The 21,070-nt window shown below is 39.4% G+C and overlaps 1 protein-coding gene across 4 annotated transcripts in view; it reads left to right on the top strand.

The window, feature by feature from the left end:
• LOC106870122 (vacuolar protein sorting-associated protein 33B) overlaps positions 1 to 21,070 on the top strand; it is a 44,131-nt gene that overhangs the window by 16,102 nt on the left and 6,959 nt on the right. For all 4 annotated transcript variants that reach the window (XM_089361073.1, XM_089361074.1, XM_089361075.1 and 1 more), the window contains exons 5-14: positions 2,762 to 2,902; positions 3,717 to 3,821; positions 4,510 to 4,603; positions 5,185 to 5,262; positions 6,474 to 6,547; positions 7,046 to 7,132; positions 8,784 to 8,877; positions 9,706 to 9,786; positions 12,338 to 12,402; positions 19,276 to 19,377. In XM_089361073.1, the coding sequence (XP_089217199.1) occupies positions 2,762 to 2,902; positions 3,717 to 3,821; positions 4,510 to 4,603; positions 5,185 to 5,262; positions 6,474 to 6,547; positions 7,046 to 7,132; positions 8,784 to 8,877; positions 9,706 to 9,786; positions 12,338 to 12,402; positions 19,276 to 19,377 (921 nt within the window). The remainder of the gene's footprint in view (positions 1 to 2,761; positions 2,903 to 3,716; positions 3,822 to 4,509; positions 4,604 to 5,184; positions 5,263 to 6,473; positions 6,548 to 7,045; positions 7,133 to 8,783; positions 8,878 to 9,705; positions 9,787 to 12,337; positions 12,403 to 19,275; positions 19,378 to 21,070) is intronic.

Genomic DNA, 21,070 nt, shown 5'->3' with positions numbered 1-21,070 from the left:
TCTGATTGGCAGATTTTAGGAGCTTGTCTTTAATCTTATTCTCGCTTTCAGCTGAATACAAAATATCAGGAACATCTTTGTCTATATAACGTAATTAACCCATGTTTTTTGTTGAGAAACCAGAAGCTGCGGTTTTTCTTCATCCAGGAGAAAAATCTCTTTATAGATGTATTATATTGAAAAACACAATGTACTTCAGAGAGACAAAACAAAATCTTCTCAAAAATGACCACTAGAGTGACAGATGTGCATTTCACTGTTGCTGCAGCTTGTCAATGTCACTTCTATCACTTCTGAAATTAGGCTGAATCAACCAGTCTGAAGTATATAGAGACACTGTGTAAAGTATACACTGGTTTGCAGTGATGCTGCTAAGGCTGAATAAAATTCAAATTATGCAATAGCACCAACTCTAGAGAAAAATCTTTATCTATATAATATACTTAATGTTATTGTATTGTTAAAGAACCAAAAGATGCAGTTTTTTGTTCAGGAAAAAAAACTTCTTTTTATACATACTGTGTCTAAAAACAATATACTTCAGAGCTAGGCAAAAACGAAATCTTCCTGGAAGTGACAAATGCTTATTTGATCATTTTAAAGGATTGTCAATGTCACATACTTGTGTCACTTCCGAAATGAGGTTGAATCAACCAGTCTGAGGTCACTGCCATTGTGTTGAGCTCAGACTCTGATTGACATTGAGACCATTTTAGGATCTGGTCCATCTCTCCATCTGCCTTTGGGTGAGGTTGGGTGTCCTCAGCTTCTCTTTCCAGGTATCATAAATATCACATCCTCTATACAGATCTTAGAAAGATCACTAGTTCAATGCTTGACATGACCAAACAGTTTCAAGGAGTTGCTTTCAACTTCATTAAAAACAAGTTCGTTAGAGTTATGTCAATATGAATAATTTTGGTTATTTCAACTCTGGCAGGTGTTTATCAGTAATAAATCTCATGACATGGTTTTGAGACCACAATAACAAAAACAAAACAAAACAAAAAAAAGTAACAGATACATGAAATGTATCTAACCCATTCTAAACTGATCTTCATTAAGCTACATGCACTTGGCTGTGACCATTTAAAGAAGGCAAAGAAAAAGGAGGAGGTGAAGTAGAAGAAAGATAATAAGAACTATAGTTTCAAATTTTGCTATCTTGTAGACTTTGACATATTTTCTGCAATTTTGTTCTGTACCAGCTGCATTAATCGTGGTTTCTGCAATCAAGAAGGACAGGAATCTTAGTTTTCTTGCTTTCGTTTCTTTCCTCTCATTCCATTTTTTGCATCAACCTTCTTCGTGTTTTTCTTCTCATTTTTTTTTTTTCATAATGGATATACAGAGCCTGAAAGATTGCTTGGAGATACATGGTGTATTTTATAATAAATATGCCTAGTAAAAGTATCCTAAAAGCATGAAACTATTAGTAGCTCTTTTGGTTATGTATTAAATTGATGTTTATCTCTCAGTGGATGGAGTACTTTTTTGTTGATTCTACCTATATTGGATTTATAAACTATGTTTGTATATATATATATATATATATATATATACACACACACATATACATATATACAGGGTGCGGTGAATAAACTGTTGTGTAAATTATACAAAAATGAAAATAACAATGACATCTCATTTTAACAGATATATTTACCAAAATTGTATAAAAATATCTTGAAATACTAAAGAGTAAATTTATTCAATAAAATCGCCATTGGCTTCAGCTATGGCTTCCAGATAACTTTGGAATCTCCTGCAACTCTTCTGGACAGTCTCCTTGTTTGAGTTGGTGAATGCTGCCATAATCCTTGCCTTCAGTTCATCTTTGGTGTCACAGGGAGTTTTGTTGGTCTCATTGCAGTCTGAGGAGTTAGGTGGTCAAATGTTAGGGGGTGATGTGGTTACAGGAATTGTCTGACAGCCATGACTGGGTTCCCCTGCTTGTGTGGCATGGTACAGAGTACTGTTGCCAGACATAGGGTCTTCCAACAGCCACCCTCTTGACCCAGAGCAAGACTACCTCCTGCAGGCACTTGATGTAGGCCTCTGTATTGAGTCTGAGGCCGTGTGGAAAGATAAATGGAGGTATAACGACGCCATCACTAGTGATCACTCCAAACAACATGATGTTGACTGGATGTTTGATTTTTATCACTCTCGGTACATGCACTGTCCTCAGATTGACACCCAAACACTTTGAAATGTTCGTATTGGAGCTTCCGGCGCGAATGCCAAGCAGTACAGCATGTCATTTCCAAATTTCTGGCAGAGTGAATTGTGTCATGGTTCTGTTTTTCTCACAGATGGTGCCCAACTGCTGTTACTATTAAAAAAATAAAATGGAAACAATTTTCCCATTGCACTCTGTATGTATGTATATATATATATATATATATATATATATAAATTCAATAATAGGATGAATTCTTTTACAAGAATTTATCAAGTAGCTATGTTGATTCACTGTTTTGTTTCTATTTTTCTTGACCATATTATACTGACGAGTAGAGGTTGTATAATACTACAATAACTACGAAATCATGATCGATAATTTAGTCTGTTTTTAAGGGGTTGGCTTTGAGAGTTGCATTTCCTCGCATTCGGTAAAAATGTGCTTTTTATAGTAGTCTGACCTTTGAGTCCCTCATAGCGTGAGGCGTTATTGTATAGTAATGCCCTTATATAAATATAAATATATATATATATATATATATATATATATATATAAATGTATGTGATCTTTTTTCAGCTGAATGTATGTGAGGAAGTCTTGGAGAGAGAAGGAGTATATGGCTATGTTACTGTGGAAGAGTTCATTTTAGATTTAATACCACTTGACCGAGATGTTCTGTCTTTGGAATTATCCGATTTCCTGCCAAGATTTTATTTAGTAAGTGTTGAATTGAATACAATTTCTTAAAAGATACAAGACATCATTAACTTCAAATTCACACTACAGAAATGTAACACACACACACACACACACACACACATACACACACACACACTCTCTCTCTCTCTCTCTCTCTCTCTCATGCACGCACATATATGTGATGTACATATGCAGACATATCCAATTGTTCATCATTATTATTTTCGTCATTGTTGCTATTTAAGCAGTAAGCTAGTAGAATCATTAGCTCACCATGCAAAATGGAATTATTTCTGGCTTTATTTCTGAGTTCAGATTCCACTGCAGTCAGCTTTGCCTCTTCTCAGCCTCCTTTCTCAGACATTCTCTCTGAACTGCTATTACACACACTGTATTTTCTGACATTCAAGTCAAATTTATCAGACCGAAATTTACAGCTCAAAAGCTATGTCAACTTTATACACCAAAATGACTTTGGAGGATCCAGAAAGATAGTAATGATGTTTGAATGTTTACAACCAGTTGTTTGCACTATATACTTCACTGATTTCATCATCATCATCATTGTTTAATGTCCTCCTTCCATGCTGGCATGGGTTGCATGGTTTAACAAGAGCTGACCAGGCAGGAGCCTGTACCATGCTTCTGTGTCTGTTTTGGCATGGGTTTTATGGCTGGATGCCTTTCCTAACACCAACCACTCTGCTGAAAAATACGATACAAAAATCTATAATTATCTCATTCTTCTCCAATCACTACAACAACAACAACAAAAATAAAAGTAAAAAGAATCCAATACATTTGTGTAATTAAGAAATGATTTGTGTTTCAGCATAATGATTATACCTGGTTGAATACTGTTGCGAAGTCATTGGTTCATTTCCAGTCAGTATATAGACAAATACCATTTGTCTGTGGTATTGGAAGAGCAGCTAAGGTAAATGAAATTATTTTACTTCTTTCAGACTATTTGATTATATTAAAAAAAATAAGATTCCAGGAAAAAAATCCCTTAATCCTTTCTTTTATTTATATATTTATTTAGTTGCCAGGACCTCTTCTTATCTGCTTTGTAGGCACAGGTGTGTTGTGTGATAAGAAGTTTGCTTCCCAACCACATGGTTCCAAGTTCAGTCCCACTGCATGTGGTACCTTGGGTCTTATGTTATAGCCTTGGGCTGATTAAAGCTTTCTGTGTGGATTTGATAGATGGAAACTGAAATAAGCTTGTCATATATATATATATATATATATATATATAATAATAATATTAGGGAATACAATTCCAAAACTTACAGGGAAAATTCAATTTAGCAATTCTAAATCAAATTTCCCAATATATAATACATATATAGTTTAGAGAAAAACCAACTATTAACAAATTCAACAATGAAAAAAGTCATTCAAAGCATCTAGAAAAACAAATATACCACAAAAACCCTATTCAAAAATCAATAAATTACACATGCTACTTATTGATTGACACTTGCCCAAGATGCCTTGCAACTGGACCAGACCCAAAACCACATGGCTGCTAAGCAAAGCACTTAACCACCACACAATCAGACCTGTACCTATTTAATGTTCTTTTCTTCTTTTTCTGTTTCTCATATTTTCATGGCTAGAAAATACATGAAATGATGTTAGCAATGACAGAATATCATCAGAAAACTGAAGACGAGAATTTTGAGATTGGAAAGCTGTTTATCATAGACAGAGGTATATATTTATATTTTATTTTGTACTGCTTCGTATGCCCTACACATCTTCACCACCATGTTCTCTCTCTCTCCTTCTCCTCTCTTCTCTCTTTTTCCAACTGGGGAAACCATATGTCTCCTCTACGGCAAGACACCTGTTTCTGTCTTCCTATCATACTTTAACCTCCTATTGCTTGACACAAAGCCTCCTCCATCAGTACTTTCTTCAATACTACCCCCACTCTTATTTAAAGGGTTCTTTGTCCTGCAAATTATTTGGTGACCTCACTGGTGTTGGTGCCATGTAAAAAAGCACCCAGTACACTCTGTAAAGTGGTTGGCATTAGAAAGGTCATCCAGCTGTAGAAACCATACCAAGGCAGACAGCAGAACTTGGTGCAGTCCTCTGGCTTGCCAGCTCCTGTCAAACCATCCAACCCATGTCATCATGGAAAACAGACATTAGACAGTGGCGATCATCATCATCACCAAGGGCAAGAAATCATTATTGATTTTTTTTATCTAGAATATATTTTTAGACCCTTTGCGTGAACTGTTTTGTTCATATAATTTCTATCCTTTGTTTTTCTTTCATTTTAGATGTAGATTTTGTGACACCTCTTTCTTCACAGTTAACATATGAAGGAATTTTAGATGAAACATTTGGAATACAAAGTGGTAAGTTATACAAAACAAATTATTGTTTTATTGTTGTTGTTGTTGTTGCTAAAGGCAGTGAGCTGGCTGAATCATGAGTGCATTGATCAAAATGCTTAGCAGCATTTGTTCTGGCTTGAGTTAAAGTCCTGCTCAGGTCAACTTTGCTATTCATCTTTTTAGGGTTGCTGGCATGAAACCACCTCCCTCAGTTCCACTCCCTCTCCCAGCCGAGAGATCTTTGTCTTTCAAGTTACTTGGTGACTCTACTGGTGCTGGTTCTACATGAAAGCACCCAGTACACTCTGTAAAGTGGTTGGTGTTAGAAAGGGCATCCAGCCATAGGAAAACCATGCCAAAGCAGACAATGGAGCCTGGTGCAGTCTGCTGGCTTACCAGCTTCTGTCAAACCATCCAAGCCATGCCAGTATGGAAGAGAGACATTACAGGATGGTGTTGATGATGATTCAAGTACTGGGGTTTGATGTAATTGATTTACTTCTCCCCATGAAATTGCTGCCATTGTACCAAAATTTGAAAGAATTAAAGTTTGCCATTGTCATACAAAGATGAAATGAATGTATGGCTATTTTGTTTTTAACCTTGTGAGAAGATTTGGTAGATGGGAACTGAAAGAAACCCATCATATCTGTGTGTGTCTTGTCTTGAAATTATGTGGTAGTTATAAATAAAACATCATCCACTCACAAGGCTTTGGTCAGCCTGGAACTATAGTGGAAGACACTTGCCCCCAAGGTGCCATGCAGTGTTTCCCCTGTCTAACAACTTAGTATATAATTCTGAACTGAATTACAATGTTCCTCTGAAGATTTGGTATTTAATCCTATTATGTAGACTGTCCAGAAGAGTTGCAGGAGATCTTGAAGTCGTCTGGAGGCCATGGTTGAAGCAATGACGATTTTATTGAATAAATTTACTCTTTAGTATTTCAAGATTTTTCATGTAATTTTAGTAAATATATCTGTTAAAATGAGATGTCAGTGTTATTTTCATTTTTGTGTAATTCAGATGACAATATATTCACCATACCCTCGGTGTGTGTGTGTGTATGCACATCCATTCTGGGTCAATAAAATGAGTACCAGTTGATCACTGGAGATTGATGTAATTGACTTATTCCCACCCCCAAAATTGATGACCTTTTGCTAAAATTTGAAACCAATAATATCTCATATTCTGAATTCTGTGTGTCTTCTGTTTGTATTATCTAGGTTATATAGAGTTCACCAAAGAAATCACAGGGAAAGACAAACCTACCAGAGTACTGCTGTCCAGTCAAGATGAAGTAAGTATATTAGTCACTGACTGCAGGTCATGAAACCTGTAACTTATTGAGGAAAGTGGGAGAAATACATTCATATCACTTAGGATGCAGTATTCTTTCTCAAGAGTACTGTACTGTAAAGGGAATTGAAGACAAGAAATGGTTCTAACGAGAAAGTGAAACCAAATTGCTGATTTGGTTTGTTGGGAAGTTAATGCTGTAATAAATCCTCCTCCTCCCCCCCTCCCCCCACAGCTCTTTTTGTGAAGACAAAGAGCTGTGGGTTTGCTTCCCATGCCTACAGAAAACCCTACTTTATTCTGTCAAGGGGCATATATGCCCCAATATTTGACTATTTTCTTTAGTCATTACGTGGTGGTCACTTATAAGCTTTAAGCTTATAAAATATTGTTATTATTATCATTATTATTTACAGAATTGTAAACATCGACACTGCTTACCAAAAACCATTGTTTTAAAAAAATGTTTTTCAACAAAATTTTCCATCCATTTTTGCAGATATATGACCAAATAAGAAACAAGCATTTTTCTACAGTTTTTGAGTTTCTCAGTTGGAAGGTGAAAGAAGTTCAAAGTGGTTATGATGTGAGTATATTATCAAGAGATATTTTTAAGTACAAATTTTAAAAACAGATAAGGTGTTGGCCTGCCAAATCTTAGTTTATGAATTCATATTTGCTGCAGATATTTTATTGAAATTTTGAAATCATTTAATTCTATACATTTTAAGTCATTCAATTTTACAAATTTAATTCTGCACGTGTATGCAATGAGCGCTGTATGCAATAAGTTCATTATTATTATTATCGAAAATCAGTATTTGTTTCATCATTTTGTGTAAGTACCAAGAAATTTGATGATTTGGAGGGGATTTCTACTCAGTTGTTTAATCTGGTAGAAATAGCAGCCAAATCTTCCTCAGATCACACACACCCCACTGTCTTCATATGAAAAGGATATGTTAGATAATGTAAGCCATTGATTCCTTTAAAAAGACAGTATAGATATATAGAACTGACTTGGGAATAAACAACAGCAACTACTTGAGAATACTTATCACGCTTTTCTTGTGTGGCACCTTGAGCAAGTATCTTCTATTATAGCCCTGGGACAACCAAAACTTTGTGAGTAGATTTGGTAGACAGAAACTGAAAGATGATCTCTCTCTCTCTCTCTCTTTCTCTCTCACACTCATACACACACACATGTATGTATGCATGTGTTGTGTGTGTTAGTCTCTCTGCTGTGTCATTGCACATCAGTTGTAAACAAGTGTCACCATCATACAGGTAATGTTGTTTGTTTCCTGTCAAACTATCCAACCCATGTCAAGCTGGAAAATGGACATTAAACAATGATGATGATGATGATGGTTAAGGAGTTTGCTCCACAGTCACATGGTTTCAGTTTCAATCTCACTGCATGTCACTTTGTGCAGTTGTCTTCTACCATTGACTCAGTGTCAGTCCAAGCCTTATAGAGTGAATTCGAATAGACCAAAAACTATGTGGAAGCCTGTTGGATGGACTGTATCTGTTTTTTGGGGGAAGTAGATTTAATACATTACATAGTTTAACACCACCACCTGGTTCATGAATCTAGGGGTACCTCATCTCTTTTCTGCCTTGGAATATCCTGCAAAAGTTTGTAGATTCTGTCTTTCTTCTTTAACCCTTTAGCATTCATATTACTGTCAAATATTTTCTTGAATTAACCATGCATTGTCTCATAGCTTTAAAACTTTGATGATGCGACTGTTTATTTTTAGAAAGACATTGTAGGGTAGGTATGAGAGGCTGGATTTGGTGGGTTTGAACATAAAATAGGTAGAATGTTTGGGTTGGATATAGCTGGTTTCACCCTTTAGCATTCTGATTATTCTGTGAAATGTAATGTTTATTTATTCACATTGTTTTTGAGTTTATCCTGCATTATCTTGTAGCTTTGAGATTTTGATTAAGTGACTGTATATTTTTTAGACTAACATTGTAGGGTTGATGTGAGAGGCTGGATCCAGCCACTTTGAACATAAAGCAGAGAGAATATTTTGGCTGGATATGGCCGGTTTAAATGCTAAAGGGTTAACTAATTCATAGAAAAAAAAAAAAAAAAAAAGAAGGCCCCACTCAGTATTTTTGTCAGAGGAATAGCTAGATTATGGCCAATATATTGTAATGTGATTTGTGAAAAAGAAAAAAATAGTTAATGGTTAATTATTCCAATGTTTTCATTTCAGAAAAGACATTCTCTGACCACGGTTGGTGCCATGAAGAATTTTGTATCAAATGAACTCAAGGACCTGAGTCATCGGCACAAAACGCTTGCATATCGTAAGTATGCGTCTGTCTTGTGGTATACTGACTAGATTGTCAGAGAGTGTAGTGGGCTGTCACATGTACTGAGATGTCACATGTTCTGTTTGATGTTGTATATGCTACTAGACTGGTACATGTAGTGATCTATCGCTTCTTTGTTTGCAGTCACATGTTGTAGTGGAGTTTCATTTGTAGTATTGGGCTGTCACACATAGTGAACTTTAACATGTAGTGAACTGTTACATATTGTAATGGACTGTCACATGTAGCGAAGAGACACATGTGGTGGACTGCCTCATGTTATAGACTGTCACTCATTGTTGTGGATTGCTACATGTTGCGAATGCAGATGCCATCCTTTCAGTTCATAATTGAAACCTGTCTTTGTTCTTGACAAGCAACTAATTGGCATTTTGGTATTCACTGTGTCTGCTTACATGGATATATGTAGAGAGAGACGCAAACACACACATACATGCAGTTGAATATAGAGAAACTATTGAGTTTGTGTTGTAATTAAGTATATTTAAACCTGTGCAGTACACATACAAACTGGTCAAATTTAACTATTTCCCTATAGATTGAAACAAAATGATGGACAGCCTAAATCGATTTTCAAACCTTATTGAGTTCTCATCAGAGATATTTACATAATTTGACCAATATCAGAGAGATAAGCAGCCAATCTGTTTGTTTATTCAACAAATCCAGTAGCTACAGAAAACTGGAGCAACTAAATTGCATACCATAAGTGTGTAACATTTTTATTCGATATCAGCAGCCTGCCGATGGGAATCTCAGATCTGCATTGAGTATGGCCTATGTTTGCTTTTCATTTTTCAGATATTGGAGCATGTGAAGTTGTCATGGCGAGAAAGACGAAAAGTTTTGAAAACTTTGAGGAAATCATGCAAACTGAACATAGTGAGAGGTTTTTATTAAACATTTATTCCTTTAACCCTTTGACTGCATAATTTAATTTCATGGCCATTACTGTAATGATGTTAATTATCCATCAAAATACTAGAATTGATATTTTCTACTTTCACAATACTTTTTTCATTTCTCCTGCAGGTACAGTTTTCATATCCATCAGTAAAAGTTATGTCACAACTTCATATCTATTGATACATGGAATTTGATGACCCCCTCGTTAGTTCCTTCCCCAAGGAAAAGTCAATAGAAAATTTTCTTTAATATTAAAATTATATAAAAAAAAAGACATTACTTAGTTGCGCACATCAATGGGACATGAGTTTCTGCTTGCTGTTTGATAGTTTTTCAGCATCAGGTGAAATTGTTGTCATTGAAAGAAGTAAAATGTCATATATATATATATATATATATATATAAAGTGTAGTATATTGCCACTTAAGTGTGGCTGACCCCTAGGGGTGGATGTTACTGTTGCTTTTAGCCCCAGGAGGACATCTCCTCCAGCTGGCTTATCGACACACGACTGTGTCCTGTTTGCCAAGGGAAGTTATCCCTCTCACCTCGATCAGCAGCACGAACGTATCCGGATTTCAGGGTTATTTCCCTTCGTCGGCGTTCGACAGCTGATGACCTTGGTGAGAGAGACAAAAACCTGGCAAACTTATATCTTCTTTTCCAGTGAAATTCTTCACTGATATTGAAAAGGTGAAAACAAGCAATGTTAATTCTCTAAATGAAGTATTAACAGTAACTGCACGATAAAGTGTAGTATATTGCCACTTAAGTGTGGCTGACCCCTAGGGATACGTTCGTGCTGCTGATCGAGGTGAGAGGGATAACTTCCCTTGGCAAACAGGACACAGTCGTGTGTCGATAAGCCAGCTGGAGGAGATGTCCTCCTGGGGCTAAATGCAACAGTAACATCCACCCCTAGGGGTCAGCCACACTTAAGTGGCAATATACTACACTTTATCGTGCAGTTACTGTTAATACTTCATTTAGAGAATTAACATTGCTTATATATATATATATATATATATATATATATTTATACATGTGGAGGAGCAATGGCCCAGTGGTTAGGGCAGCGGACTCGTGGTCGTAGGATCACAGTTTCGATTCCCTGACCAGTCGTGAGTGTTTATTGAGTGAAAACACCTGAAGCTTCATGAGGCTCCAGCAGGAGGTGGTGGCGAACCCTGCTGTACTCTTTCACCACAGTTTTCTCTCACTCTTTCTTCCTGCTTCTCTTGTACCTGTATTTCAAAGGGCTAGCCTTGTCACTCTCTGGGTCATGCTGAATCTTCCCAAGAACTACGTTAAGGGTGCATGTGTCTGTGGAGTGCTCAGCCACTTGCATGTTAATTTCATGAGCAAGCTGTTCCGTTGATTGGATCAACTGGAACCCTTGTCGTCATAACCAACAGAGTGCCACAATATTTATATATATATATATATGTATGTATATATATATATATATATATATATATCATACTCTAACCTCTTATCATGTAGCCCAAGAGATGTGATCTGAGGTCATGTGTTGAAACTAAAACGATTGCAGCATGGAAAACACAAGTTAATGATTCAAAAATATCACTTAAACATTTGTTATTTGTTAAATGGTGTCAGAATTTTCGTCATGTGAACTGCAACCTTATCACTGACAAGATTACACTGCATTTACCTATGTGTTTTCCACACTGCAACTCCCTAAAACGTTTTGGTTATATCAAACATTTAACCTGTGGTCTTTCGAAGATCTGTCTGGAAGGTATAATAATATCTGCAAACAGAAACAGGACATTTCATTAGTGGAAAAAGAGATCAGATAATAAAATTGTCTTAATGTCAATTATGGATAGAATTCAGTGCAGTGACTGATCAGAGATAGATAAAGGAAATATGTTTATGAGAATCCATATTTTTGTTGTCAGCAATAATAACAATTGATCAATGGATGTTGCATCGCCACTTCATTTGTATTGTTTTTTCCCCCTTTCATTTACATTACAAAAGCACTTGGGAAAGGCATAAATATCACTACATCTATTTTTACTCTCCATGGTCAATATGTTGTGGTTTAGCCCTAAGTATGCCCTAGTTGAGTAGATCTATAATCAAAGTTGTTTCCGTTATGGTCATCTTATCTGTTTTTCAGACATAGTGAATCTAGGACTACATTATCTAATCATTACTTGTGTAATTTGGAAGAGAATTGGCTGCTATTTTTAGTAAGTCTAGCAACTGAATAGATACCTTAATTGGCTCATCAGTAACATATAATCTTCCATTAATAGATTAAGACAAATCAGGGGATCAGGATCAACTCTATTTGTCATCCCCTACATGAAGCAGTTAAACATACTGACTGTTGCTTCAGGAAAATAAAACTTCAGTTAATACTAAAATCAATGTTAAAATGTATTCCTTTCATTTTAAAATATAATGTTGAATGGTTTAAAACATTAACATTGCATCAAAAACTGTCTGGATTTCAAGATTGAATAACATTTCTTCATTTCTTTTGTCATTTCAGGTCTGCTGGAAGGTAGCGATACAAAAGAAAACATTAATTTTATTGAAGAGTGTATCAACAGAAAGGTGGGTCGGCACTGCACCCAATTACTTTGTCACAGGAAGTAATCTTTTGTCTTTCATCTTTTACTTGCTTCTCTCATTGGACTGTGGCCATGCTGGGGCACTGTCTTGAAGAGATACAGCACTGTAAAGAAACCGACTTTTGTTGTCAAGTGGTGGTAGGGTACAAACACAACAAGAACACACACACACACACACACACACAAACACGCGCACAAACACACACACACACACACACACACACACACACACACACATTGACATGTAAAAAGCACCATTCGAGCGTGGTCGTTGCCAGTGCTGCCTGACTGGCTCCTGTACCGGTGGCATGTAAAAAGCACCATTTGAGCGTGGTTGTTGCCAGTACCGCCTGACTGGCCCTTCTGCCAGTAGCATGGAAAAAGCGCCCACTGCACTCTCGGGGGTGGTTGGCATTAGCAAGGGCATCCAGTTGTAGAAACTTTGCCAGATCAGATTGGAGCCAGGTACAGCCTTCTGGCTTGCCAGCCCCCAGTCAAACCGTCCAACCTATGCCAGCATGGAAAGCAGACGTTAAACGATGATGATGATAATGATGATATATATAAATCTAAAAAGTGGAACAAGAACGCAACAGACAACAATAAAACATCCAGACAGATAGACGACATGAAGACAGGAAATACAATAAAAAGATGGACAGGACAAAACAAGGATGGGCCATTTGTGGCTAGTGTTGCTACTTCAGGCTGATGATGAGCAATGACTCAGAAACATGTCCCTGAATACACACTGAGCTGGGTGGGAGTGCTTGTCTCCCCCTCGCAAATATAAGGATACAGGAAATGTGTCAAGGCCAACAGGAAGCGGTCCAGCTTCCTAGGGCTACATAGCAGCAGTATGATTCCTTTATTGGGACTGTCACATTGAGTTGACAGTATACAACTGCTTTATCGTAACAATTTGAATAAAAAAGCATTACATTTGACTGAGTAATCTGAACATTAAAGGGTTAAATATATTAAGCTATCTGGTTTGATGTCATAAGTAGGCAGTGAGAGTAAAACTTATCTATAAAAGATATCTGTCTTTTATAGAAACCAGTAGCAACCTAAAGGTAGGTGTGTATCAGCATTTATTTAATGATATAATGTTTCCTCAAGTCAGAGAAGATGTAAGAATTTGATCTGTATGTATGTGCATGTAGCCATAAGTATCGGTATCTCTCCGTTTGCAGTGTTGTTTCACACCTTAGATCAACCACCTCTTGTTTCACACCATGGACCACAGTTAGTCTTCTGTGTGACACACAGATCACCCAACAATATCATCATCATCATCATCGTTTAACGTCCGCTTTCCATGCTAGCATGGGTTGGACGATTTGACTGAGGACTGGTGAAACCGGATGGCAACACCAGGCTCCAGTCTGATTTGGCAGAGTTTCTACAGCTGGATGCCCTTCCTAACGCCAACCACTCAGAGAGTGTAGTGGGTGCTTTTACGTGTCACCCGCACGAAAACGGCCACGCTCGAAATGGTGTCTTTTATGTGCCACCCGCACAAGCCAGTCCAGGGGCACTGGCAACGATCTCGCTCGAAAATCCTACAGGAGCCAGTCAGGCGGTACTGGCAACGGCCACGCTCAAAATGGTGCATCTCATGTGCCACCCGCACAAGAACCAGTCCAGGGGCACTGGCAACGATCTTACTTGGCTTGCCGGGTCTTCTCACGCACAGCCCATTTCCAAAGGTCTCGGTCCGTAGTCATCGCCTCGGTGAGGCCCAATGTACGAAGGTCTTGCCTCACCACCTCAGCCCAGGTCTTCCTGGGCCTACCTCTTCCACGGGTTCCCTCAACTGTTAGGGTGTGGCACTTTTTCACGCAGCTATCCTCCTCCATTCTCACCACATGTCCATACCAGCGCAATCGTCTCTCTTGCACGCCACAACTGATGCTTCTAATGTTCAGCTTTTCTCTCAAGATACTTACACTCTGACGGGTATTCACATTGACATTACACATCCAACGGAGCATACTGGCTTCATTCCTTGCAAGCTTACGTATGTCCTCAGCAGTTACAGCCCATGTTTCACTGCCATGTAGCATGGTTGTTCGTACGCATGCGTCATACAGTCTGCCTTTTACTCTGAGTGAGAGTCCCTTTGTCGCCAGCAGGGGTAAGAGCTCTCTAAACTTTGCCCAGGCTATTCTTATTCTAGCAGCTACACTTTCAGCGCACCCACCCCCACTACTAACTTGGTCGCCCAGATAGCGGAAGCTATCGACTACCTCTAGTTTTTCACCCTGGAATGAGATAGAAGTTGTTTCCTGTTTGTTTGCAGTCTTTATTGCACCTGAACATCTGCCACAAACAAAAACTAACTTGCTAGTTAACCTGCCTTTGATGTTGCTGCACCTCTTATGTGTCCATAGCTTGCACCGGGTACATCTTATAGAGTTACTACCTACTCCTTTTCTACATACTGAGCAGGGCCATCTACCTGAAGGGGTTTGTGTTTTATCTACCTTCCTACTTATTAGGATTTTGGTTTTAGCTAGGTTGACTCTAAGGCCCTTCAGTTCTAGACCTTGCTTCCACACCTGAAACTTCTCCTCTAGTTCTGATAGTGACTCCGCAATTAGGGCAAGGTCATCAGCATAGAGGAGCTCCCAGGGGCAACCTGTCTTGAACTCCTCTGTGATTGCCTGGAGGACTATGGTAAATAATAGGGGGCTGAGGACGGAACCTTGGTGGACCCCTACCTCTACCCGGAATTCATTGCTGTACTCATTTCCAACCCTCACCTTACTGGCCGCATCTCTGTACATGGCTCGCACAGCTCTCACTAGCCATTCTTCTATCCCAAGTTTCCTCATTGACCACCAGATAAGGGATCGGGGGACCCTGTCAAAGGCTTTCTCCATGTCAACGAAAGCCAGGTACAGAGGTTTATCCTTGGCTAGGTATTTCTCTTGCAACTGTCTCACTAGAAATAAGGCATCAGTAGTGCTTTTACCTGGCACGAACCCAAACTGCATCTCATCTAAATTGATTCGCTCCCTAATTAGTTGGGCTATGACCCTCTCTGTAACTTTCATAACCTGATCTAACAGCTTGATGCCTCTGTAATTATTTGTATCTAAAGCGTCCCCTTTACCTTTGTAGCAGTTGACTATGATGCTGCTACACCAGTCATAGGGTATGACTCCTTCGTGTATCACCTGGTTCGTAATACGGGTGACTAGGCTATAGCCAACACTGCCAGATATTTTGAGCATCTCTGCAGTGATTCCTGATGGGCCGGGGGCTTTCCCGGTCTTCATACTCTTAATTGCTTTATCTACCCTGGTACTATCAACTCGGATAGCTGGTCCCTCTATTGGGTCGACATAAGGCAGGCTCTCTTTCTCCCATTCATTCTCTTTATTAAGCAATCTATCGTAGTGGCATCTCCAGACCTCTTTCTTTGCATCCTCATTTAATGCAAGCGTACCATCATCCATGCGAACACATTTCTCTCCTACAACATCACTATTCTCTCTCCTACACTGTCTTGCAACCCGAAATACCTCGAGTCTTTGGTCCTCACGGCGCAGAACATTGGCAAATCTTTCCTTATCTGCTTCCCCTCTGGCTAAATAAACCTGTCGCCTAGCCTCCCTTCTGGCACATTGGTACAATTCCCTGCTACCACCGTTCTTCCAGTCCTTCCAAGCTTGTTTCTTTTGTCTAATAGCCCTGTCTACCTCCTTGTTCCACCACCACGTTACTCTGGGTTGGGAGGGGACCTTACACCACCCACAAATCTGGTCGGTGGCTTTCAACAGGTTGTCCCGCAGAAATCTCCAATTGTCTTCCACGTTGTATGATGCTATATCCCCTTCTATTTCGTTAAATGCTTCAAGTAACTTGTCTCTAAGTCTCTGTCCGTTTGCAGGGTCTTTAAGCTTCCACACCCTTCTTCTCCAAGCCTGTCTAATTCTGGGCACCCATTTTGCCTTGATCCCAAAGTCGCTAACTACTAATCTATGTTGTGGGGTACATTCTTCGCCAGGGTAGGTTTTGGCATTTATAAGCCGCCCTCTTTCCCTATTTCTGGCGAGGATGTAGTCGATTTGGCTAGAGTGTCTGCCGGAGCGGTAGGTGACTAGGTGACTGGCAGGTTTCCTGAAGTTGGTATTGCAGACCATAAGATTGGTTGCATCACAGAACTCCAGCAGTCTGGTTCCCTCCTCGTTGCGGGAACCGAAGCCATAGCCTCCATGTATGCCATGGAAGCCCCCAGCACGACGTCCGACATGACCGTTGAAGTCTCCAGCCACAAAGAGAAGGTCCCTGTCACTCGTCGACGAGGTAGTTTGCAAGAGGGTGTCATAGAATTGGTCTTTCAGACCATCTGGTAGCCCAGGTTGAGGTGCATAGGCTGAGATGACAGTAGCTAATCTATGATGAAGCACTAGTCTGATCTTAAGTACTCTGTCACTTACTCTAACGACCTCGATTACCTTATCCACCCATTTCTCCGCTAGAAGTATTCCTACGCCCCCGACCCCGTCAGTGTTCCCTGCCCAGAAAATCTTGTACCTGTGTTCTTTGCCTGTGAGGAACCTTGCAGAACCTCCTCTCCATCTTACTTCCTGGATGCAGCACATATCTACGCATCTCCGTTCAAGCATCTCAACAATTTCACCAGATCTACCTTTCAGCGTGCCGACGTTGAGAGTGCCAATCCTAACAGTATGGGTGTTGGGGGTGTGGGCCTGTAGCCTGGGAAGAGGAAAAGCAGTGTCGTGTACCTGAAAAGAAAACTTGCAATTGGAAGAATTCATAAGCAAAACATTACCTACAACCTGCAAACATTTCTCAACCTTAATGCGCTACCCAAAGGTAGGGGAGAGGATGGCCAAGGCCACTAGATGGGTTCCGGGAGACAGCCGAGGTTGACAGGATGACAAAGGGATGAACTTCCGGTGGAGGGGGTGGGATGACAGAGGAATGAACTTCCGGTGGAGGGGTGGGATGACAGAGGAATGAACTTCCGGTGGAGGGGGTGGGATGACAGAGGAATGAACTTCCGGTGGAGGGGGTGGGATGACAGAGGAATGAACTTCCGGTGGAGGGGGCGGGATGACAGAGAAATGAACTTCCGGTGGAGGGGGTGGGATGGCAGAGGAATGAACTTCCGGTGGAGGGGGTGGGATGACAGAGGAATGAACTTCCGGTGGAGGGGGTGGGATGACAGAGGAATGAACTTCCGGTGGAGGGGGTGGGATGGCAGAGGAATGAACTTCCGGTGGAGGGGGTGGGATGACAGAGGAATGAACTTCCGGTGGAGGGGTGGGATGGCAGAGGAATGAAACTTCCGGTGGAGGGGGTGGGATGACAGAGGGATGACAGACGAATGAACTTCCGGTGGAGGGGGTGGGAGGGCGGGTTACCGCCAGCGAGTAGAGAGGGCTCTTAATTGTAGATTTTAAATATTTGAGAGACAACAATGCATAAATCGTAATTTTTTAAAAGAGCAATGAATTCTGGGTGATTAGAATATAACGTAGCATGAATTTAGGAAGCTTAGAAAATGAATAAGCATGAATTTAAGACAACAACTGAATTCAATTGAATTTCATGGAGAGAAACAAGAAAGCGCAAGGTATTGAGATGTTTGAGGCCGTAAATAAATAAAAATCTCTATCTTATCTGCATCTTGGGTATTTCGTCGTAGTACGTCAGCGAGATAATTTAGAATGGGTTTCTCATTTATATATAGCCAGAACCTGAAGACCTTAAAGGAAAAACTACGAAGGGGGATGGAGGGGTAGACAGAGGCATGGCGGGAGAAAAGATCATCATCATCATCATCATATATATATATAAAGAGAGAGAGAGAGAGAGGGAGAGGGGGGACCAGTCAAGCAGCACATCACGCTGTAATTCTTGGGCTGAGAAATCAACACTTAAAAGCCATAATTTTAAGGAGCGATAAGAATTTTTGAATAAAGGAAAATGGGTAGTGGTGGTGGGTAGGTACCGCCAGCGAGTAGAGAGGGCTCTTAATTGTAGATTTTAAATATTTGAGAGACAACAATGCATAAATCGTAATTTTTTAAAAGAGCAATGAATTCTGGGTGATTAGAATATAACGTAGCATGAATTTAGGAAGCTTAGAAAATGAATAAGCATGAATTTAAGACAACAACTGAATTCAATTGAATTTCATGGAGAGAAACAAGAAAGCGCAAGGTATTGAGATGTTTGAGGCCGTAAATAAATAAAAATCTCTATCTTATCTGCATCTTGGGTATTTCGTCGTAGTACGTCAGCGAGATAATTTAGAATGGGTTTCTCATTTATATATAGCCAGAACCTGAAGACCTTAAAGGAAAAACTACGAAGGGGGATGGAGGGGTAGACAGAGGCATGGCGGGAGAAAAGATCATCATCATCATCATCATATATATATATAAAGAGAGAGAGAGAGAGAGGGAGAGGGGGGACCAGTCAAGCAGCACATCACGCTGTAATTCTTGGGCTGAGAAATCAACACTTAAAAGCCATAATTTTAAGGAGCGATAAGAATTTTTGAATAAAGGAAAATGGGTAGTGGTGGTGGGTAGGTACCGCCAGCGAGTAGAGAGGGCTCTTAATTGTAGATTTTAAATATTTGAGAGACAACAATGCATAAATCGTAATTTTTTAAAAGAGCAATGAATTCTGGGTGATTAGAATATAACGTAGCATGAATTTAGGAAGCTTAGAAAATGAAAAAAAAAAAATTTTTTGTGATGCCATTCTGATTACTTCTATCATTCATTTTTATCCAATGCTGCATCTGTTTGTTACCAAATCTCTGAAACAGCTGTTTAATATTCCATTATCATTCTTTTTATTTCAGTTCAACTGTGAACAGACACTGAGGCTTCTTTGTCTACTTTCCCTGACAAATGATGGTATTAATTCCAAACACTACAAGCAGTTGTCAATACAGTTTATTCATGTTAGTTTCCGGATGCTTTCTTCGTTTCTGTTAAAAGACTTAAAGATCAAATCCCTCATGTGACATACGGGTGTAGCAGTCGTTTCACATTCAATTGTTTTATTTTATTTTTTTTGTGGTTTAGAAGCTTACTTTGTATCCACATGGTTTGGAATTCACTGCAACTGCATGGTTTGAGCAAGTGTCTTCTTGCACTGGGCTGTAGAACTGGAAGTTGTTGGAAAGGATTTCTCTGAATAAGAATACTTGCAAAGAATATGTTGATGTCATACGTTCCGTGGATTGGGAATTGGGGAACTGAGTGGTAAAGGAAGAGGATTATGCTGATGCCTTATGTTCCATAGGGAGTTGAAAGTCAAAAAAAAAGGAATGTGTTAGTAGCCTGTTTTTTATGGAGAAGCTAAAGAACAAGGAATATATTGATGGTCTCTATTTCATTGGGGAGCTAAAGATAATGAAGGAACCTGTAATGATTGCCTGTGTTCTATAGGGAGCTGAAATATAAAGGATGAAGAATATTTTAGTGGCCTACATTTTCTGAAGAGTGGAGACATGGAGAAAGAGAAAGAGAAGATTACTTTTCAGATTTTTACTTTCATCAGAAGTAAACTCTAAGCAACACGTGTTGAGTAATTATTTAGAGCCATAATACATTGGCTAATAACATGGGTTGAACTTGTGAAATTGCGGTTAGTAGTTTACCCCTTAAGCCCTTTTAATACTAACTTAGTTGGGGCCATCTCTAATTCTATGACACAAAAACCACCTGTTTTATATTCTTTTATTCTTTTACTTGTTTCAGTCATTTGAATGCTGCCATGCTGGAGCACCACCTTCAAGGGTTTTAGTCAAATAAATCGACCCCAGGATTTATTTTTTATAGCCTAGTGCTTATTCTGTTGGTCTCTTTTGCCAAACTGCTAAGTTACAGGGCATAAACACACCAACACCAGTTGTCAAGCAGTGACGGAGGGACAGACACATAGAGATATACATCATCATCATCATCATCGTCGTTTAACGTCCACTTTCCATGCTAGCATGGGTTGGACAATTTGACTGAGGACTGGTGAACCAGATGGCTACACCAGGCTCCAATCTGATTTGGCAGAGTTTCTACAGCTGGATGCCCTTCCTAACGCCAACCACTCAGAGAGTGTAGTGGGTGCTTTTACGTGTCACCCGCACGAAGGCCAGTCAGGCGGTACTGGCAACGGCCACTCCCAAGATGGTGTATTTTATGTGCCACCCGCACAAGACCCAGTCCAGGGGTACTGGCAATGATCTCGCTCGAAAATCCTACGAAGGCCAGTCAGGTGGTACTGGCAACGGCCACATATATATATATATAAATATATATATGTGACGGGCTTCTTTCAGTTTCTGTCTACCAAATCCACTCATATGGCTTAGGTCAGCCTGAGGCTATAGTAGAAGACACTTGCCCAAGGTGTCACATGGTGGGACTGAACCCGGAACCATGTGGTTGAGAAGCAAGATTCTTACCACACAGCCACACCTGTTGATCATATTTATATTAAAACCTTCCATTATAATTTTGTGTAAGAACTATTCTGTCAAGTTATGTTCCAAGCATTTTATAACAAAGAGGTTAATTGTTTTACTGAATCAATTTTTGCTTTTTGTTAGGAATATAATCAAGAAATTCATAGTCTTTTGTTACGTGACACCA

The sequence above is a fragment of the Octopus bimaculoides genome, chromosome 12 (genome assembly GCF_046866305.1).
Source record: "Octopus bimaculoides isolate indiv1 chromosome 12, ASM4686630v1, whole genome shotgun sequence".
Classification (NCBI taxonomy): domain Eukaryota; kingdom Metazoa; phylum Mollusca; class Cephalopoda; order Octopoda; family Octopodidae; genus Octopus; species Octopus bimaculoides.
This window is presented reverse-complemented; position numbering and strand designations above follow the sequence as displayed.